General features: G+C 36.0%; 1 protein-coding gene across 2 annotated transcripts in view; it reads right to left on the bottom strand.

The window, feature by feature from the left end:
* Positions 1 to 6,070, bottom strand: part of LOC117400295 (protein NDRG1-like) — a 38,034-nt gene that overhangs the window by 13,535 nt on the left and 18,429 nt on the right. The window contains exons 1-3 of one of the 2 annotated variants that reach the window (XM_034000036.3): positions 4,476 to 4,630; positions 3,481 to 3,586; positions 2,552 to 2,672 (exon numbers count right to left, since the gene is read on the bottom strand). In XM_034000036.3, coding sequence (XP_033855927.3) covers positions 2,552 to 2,672; positions 3,481 to 3,586; positions 4,476 to 4,523 — 275 coding nt within the window. In that variant the 5' untranslated portion in view covers positions 4,524 to 4,630. Of the gene's footprint in view, positions 1 to 2,551; positions 2,673 to 3,480; positions 3,587 to 4,475; positions 4,631 to 6,070 lie in introns of those variants that run through there. The other variant, XM_034000035.3, reaches the window with a different exon arrangement.

The raw sequence follows: 6,070 nt of genomic DNA, 5'->3' as shown, positions 1-6,070 counted from the left end.
GTGTTATTCTTGTAGAAGCCCCTTTTTCAGGATGACATTTTGGATTAAATTGTTTCAGCACTCACAGTACTGCTCACCAATGAATAAGTACATAAGCAAGTTAAAAAGGGATGTTTTCTGAGTGTTCGGAGTGCAGAAACGTTGTTACCCCATCTTTATCCACCACTAGATTAGAGCAACACAGCTGGGTGTTTTTGTTTCTACAGTATATGAAAACATAAAATGAATCCCACGCAAGTGAAGCACTTCTTATTTTTTTTCCTCAGGAGAATCACATTTCCCTTGCAATGCAGTTTTGCGTGTCTGCATCTACCATCTCAGGCATTATACCAGAAAAAATGACATCATACGTCCACAAATTGATGGCAATATTGCTCCCGAGTCAGCGCCTTTCTGACTCTCTCAGCAATACTGCAAGCAATCTTCCTAACTATATTACACTTCAGTAGCAATTCTGGCAGTTATTGCCGGTGTTACGTGCTGAAGTCTCGCCGTGCTGAAAAGCTTTATGTTTTTAGATTGTTTATACTCTCCTCTTCTATTTTTTTGCTCAAATTCCTCTCACCTTGTTGTCAGTTTTAGTTATATCTGAATGGTACAAAGTGATCTCATCTCTTATTCAGCCCCCATCTCTCGCTGTTTAATTCTGCACAAGTCTAACAAATATATAAGAACGTGTATGTTCATTTGAAACACACAATCGCATTTATTACATTGCTTCTGATCCCAGGTTTCATTTCAATACTCATGGAGACGTCTTCCTTATATTTAACGTTACCATTACATTGAGACATAAGGGGGTGCAGTTTGCGCTAGGGTAGACTTTACAGCATGGCTTTCTACGCTTCTATTTCGAGGAAAATAAAAGAAAATGTTGACAGTTATTAAAAAACAACTTTGTGTCATTACATTGTTTGTCGTGTCCTTTTGGTGTATATATTTCTTGCAATCGCTGTGGTTTCACTTATTTTTCAATATTATAAAGTGGTTCCCCAGTGCCCCACCTGCGCTCAGCTTTTTACCTATATAACGCAGAATGAAAGACAGTACATTTCCATATATTAGAACATGTACGTTCATTTGAAACACACAATCAAATGTATTGCATTGCTTGAGATCTCAGGTTTTATTTCTATACCCATGAAAACACTCTCAACCTGAAAATAACTATACATCAATTTGATACATAGAGAAATTCAAGCTATATGTGGTTTACCATTTGAAAATGATCCCCTTGTGCTTCTCTTAGGAGCTCCTATGAATGTACACGCAAATGGATAAACTCATAAGGGGTCTTCTAGCAATGGTTAGAAAGTGTATCCTAACAAATTGGATTTTGGACACACCACCTACGATTCTGCAATGGTATAAGGTTATTTACAGTGTACTCCAGCTGGTTATATTAATTACTTAGCAGACATTTTTATCCAAAGCGACTTACAGAAATTAAAACAAAATATAAAAGTAAATATGTTACAGGCAATAAAAATGCAATAAAAACATGTATGCAATCTCTACAAAATAAATCTAAAGGAAAAAACAAGATATATAAAATAGAAATGTACAATTTATAAAATATAAATATATAGGATGTGCTCTGATATAATATTGAAGGGATGCATGTCATGACTAAGGAGAATGCATTTATAAATATATAGGATCTGCTCTCTGATATAATATTGAAGGGATGCATGTCATGACTAAGGAGAATGCATTTCTAAATATATAGGATCTGCTCTCTGATATAATATTGAAGGGATGCATGTCATGACTAAGGAGAATGCATTTCTAAATATATAGGATCTGCTCTCTGATATAATATTGAAGGGATGCATGTCATGACTAAGGAGAATGCATTTATAAATATATAGGATCTGCTCTCTGATATAATATTGAAGGGATGCATGTCATGACTAAGGAGAATGCATTTATAAATATATAGGATCTGCTCTCTGATATAATATTGAAGGGATGCATGTCATGACTAAGGAGAATGCATTTCTAAATATATAGGATCTGCTCTCTGATATAATATTGAAGGGATGCATGTCATGACTAAGGAGAATGCATTTCTAAATATATAGGATCTGCTCTCTGATATAATATTGAAGGGATGCATGTCATGACTAAGGAGAATGCATTTCTAAATATATAGGATCTGCTCTCTGATATAATATTGAAGGGATGCATGTCATGACTAAGGAGAATGCATTTCTAAATATATAGGATCTGCTCTCTGATATAATATTGAAGGGATGCATGTCATGACTAAGGAGAATGCATTTATAAATATATAGGATCTGCTCTCTGATATAATATTGAAGGGATGCATGTCATGACTAAGGAGAATGCATTTATTATTTTCCATTTGTATCACTATTTTTAATGATATTGACAGCAGGTACTCTTATGTAATGTCTACCACATTGTAAATGTACACACGTGTAAACATGTACACAATACAAACAAATAATAATAATAATAATAATAATAATAATAATAATAATAATAATTTAAAAAAAACCTGCAGAAATTGTAATTCAATACTGACCCTAGTGGAAAGGCAGGGGCTTCTTCTTGCTGCCCTGGAGCATCCACATGACACACTGCGAAGTGCTGGGTAATTTCATGCATGTCCTCGAAGTTGAAGAGGGAGTTGAAGCAAGACTTATCTGGAAGAGAAGGAGTTTTGCAGCTCTAAAACAAGTTGTAAACCTGCTGGTCATCTTAATTCATATTTCTCCGTTACCGCAAATGAAAACACAATTTAGCAAGGAGAGATGGTTTTGGTTTATTCATTCTGTTTTAATGACAAGTAACTGTACATAACTCCTCACTGGACTCTATGGCATTTTAGCTGATGAAAGACTCATGTCCAAAACATCCTAAAGAAAACTACATATAAGGATAATACAAGTTTACTTTAAAATAGACTACAGTACTTGTAAACACAAACATGATACAATGTCAGATGGCTGGAAAGGTAATCCAGGATGTTAATCTTTCTGTTCAGCCAGGAAAATGTTACCCACAAAAAGAGAAAACCTAGGCGCCCTGACAGACTACACATTGACGCCAGAAACCAGACATGTACAAGTCAGCACTTGAATCAATCAACAAATGTAGTCCACATATACAACCACTAAACAATCTGTAGGGTTGCTAGTCAAATTACTACAGAAATGTTAAAATATAAGTGCCTCTTTTAACCAAGATCATCAGAAACAGCAAGGGATCCAAAACAGGTTTGTAAGCACTGAAATGTCAAGTCATTGGTACAGTAGGTGTTTAGCTTGAATGTGTTAATGGCCATGCAGCAACAAAGTTCTAACTGCCAGTTCTTGTGCCACGTGTTTTAAATGTGTAATTTGGAAATACCATGACCTTGAGGATGCACAAACATGTTTCAACCTCATCATGCAGGGATTATAAAAATAAAAAAACACCCTATTGCAGAATTTTATTACTGTGGAGACTTACGATTCAGTCCAATATCATGGTAGGTCAAGATGACAGGTCTATTTCCTTTGGGTAGTCCTTGCATGGTGACATGGATCACACCATGTGGGGTCTCGATATCATGTTCCTGTGGTGTATAAAGATCAGTTAAAAAAATGCATCTTTGATAATTGGAGAATCCAAGTTCTTGCAGTACCAATTAAAGAGACAGATGGAAACAAAATTATTCTGACTGACTATCTCCTCTATCCAATCCAGGAGATCACTATTTTTCAAAAATTATTTTTAGTGCCAGCATTAAAAGCACATAAACCAGCAAGGAGGCTAGCAGTTGGTAAGCTATCTGATGTCTTTCCAGTACTGCACAATGCAGAATCCCAGCACATCTTCATAGATCAGAGACAGAGATCCAACAACATCCAGATCTCTTGTTGAAGGAATTGCAGCATACAAAGTTTTTATCCAAGGCATCGGTATTAATATTGAACACTGCCATGCCTTAGAGGCTATACTCTTTCTGGCTATGAACTAGTGCCACACCCTCAAGACCTAGTGCCAAGGAATGTCCAATTTTTTTCTTGACAATGCTGTAATTACGCATAAGAACCAATAAAACACAGATGCTACTGTAACTTGATAAATACTTGCCAAATTGAAAGCATAAATTAAGTAGAGTACACTGCCAAGAACACCAACAGTCTGCACAAACTGTATGGATGGATATTTCATGCTCTAGAGAATGTGAAACATTCAGTGTCCAGAAATGAAATCCAAACAAAATATTACTGTACTGATTCAATTATAGGTTTGCAAAATTAAACCCTTATGATGGCTCTGCAAGCTAAGTATTTTCTGTATATCGTTATATACCCATTGCACTTCATGTTATCGGTGTGCTGCAGTCATTCCTAACAAAATAAAAAGAAAACACACACGAGAACACCACTAACTGTCTGCTCAATATTCAAATTTATAGTCCTGTTAAATATTGTAGATATTAAAGTCCCTGTACTTACAGCAATTTCAATCTGTGCAAAAACTGAGTCTTCATCGTCCAAAATCATTGTTGGTGTAGTGTAGTGAGGGACTGATTCAAATCGGTTTAAGCCAGCTAAGGTATTTAGCTGGAACTCTGCTGAAATCTCAGTTTTATAAACCTGCTGTCTGCTATTCTGCATAAGCTTGTGACTCCCATGGTTCCTTGCACAAACACCAAAACAAGCTAATTCTGGACGTAGAGATCTCTAAATTGGATCAGTCAAAGTCAGGAGGTTTGATTAGCTAAGAAATCCCAGTCCTGTAGCCTAGTTCAGGGACATCAAAAACAAAGTCAAACTTCTACATCTTTCAAGGTGCAACATTAAAAGAAGAATACCAGTTTGTTATAGCTATTTTTGATACCATTGGGAGTATAAATGAAACCAAAAATGGTTAAGCATGACATACACTTATTTTCATAGAACAAAGCTCCCCAGTGACTGCAACCACTGTACACTGAAGTCCTAGCAAAATGTTTTTACACTTGATTAAGTTTTACCTTATATTGATTGAAATGTATTGAAGTTTGAACCACAAACGTGGCGTTCAATAGCTCAGCATGAACTACACACACACACACACACGGGGAAACTACATGCAATAAAGGTCTATGCAAGGTTTAATCAAATGTGGGAGTTCTGTGGCCGTAACTCACATAAAAAGTATGTTACTATGAACTAGTAGTAGTGATAAGGAATGCCCAATCCAAGTTTCATCACAATTGCAAGTACTTAAGATTTAACTTAAAATGTAAGTGCATTACAGGATCTTCCTCGGTTAGACTTATAAATGGAGTAGAGGCACATGCTGTAAAAACATTCAAAAAAATCAATTTGTGAAAAAGCACAGTATGCACGGTACACTGAAATGTCAATAGTAAATAGAAATTAAACAAACATATACATTGTGCTACGTGTGAGGACAAAAACATATCTTATGCATTGTCTGCCTTACTTCCCACTTAATGCAAGTGATCATCAGCTTTACAGCTTCACTAATCCCATTTAACTAGGAGATGTCTGCGTGAGGTTAGTGTCTCTGGAGCAAAGCACCGAGAACAGATGGTATTTCTCTTGTACCAACGTCATGGCTCTACTTGTCAATATCAAACACTGCTCTGGAAAACTGAAGCATTGTAATCTGTTGGAGGATCAGCACAGGATTACCATCCATTTACAAAAATCTTCTTTAACCGTAATGTACAAAAACACTGGACACACACAATGTGCAACAAGCATTTTTAAATGGGTTGGCCCTCACGACAATTTGTTATCCCTGCCTTTATTCTGTATACAAATATTTATATCTTGGTTAAAAGTTGTAGAGTCATAACTGAAAGACTTTCAGAGGGCACTCAGTTAAACAGGCGTCTTTATATCTACAATAGGACTGCACAAAAAACTCTGGACACCATGAGGCTCTGTTTTTGTACTACACAGCTACCAGAAAAACATCAGGCCTTCCCAAAGCACATTTTCAATGTACTGCATGTCAAATGTTTTTTTTTTTTTTTACCAAGACACAATAGCCCTATTTTAATTCTCAGTGGTGCAATCTACACAGTTTGACAATG

Source organism: Acipenser ruthenus, chromosome 4, assembly GCF_902713425.1.
Source record: "Acipenser ruthenus chromosome 4, fAciRut3.2 maternal haplotype, whole genome shotgun sequence".
Taxonomy (NCBI): domain Eukaryota; kingdom Metazoa; phylum Chordata; class Actinopteri; order Acipenseriformes; family Acipenseridae; genus Acipenser; species Acipenser ruthenus.
Note: the sequence above shows the minus strand (reverse complement) of the source record. Positions and strands in the feature narration are given on the sequence as shown.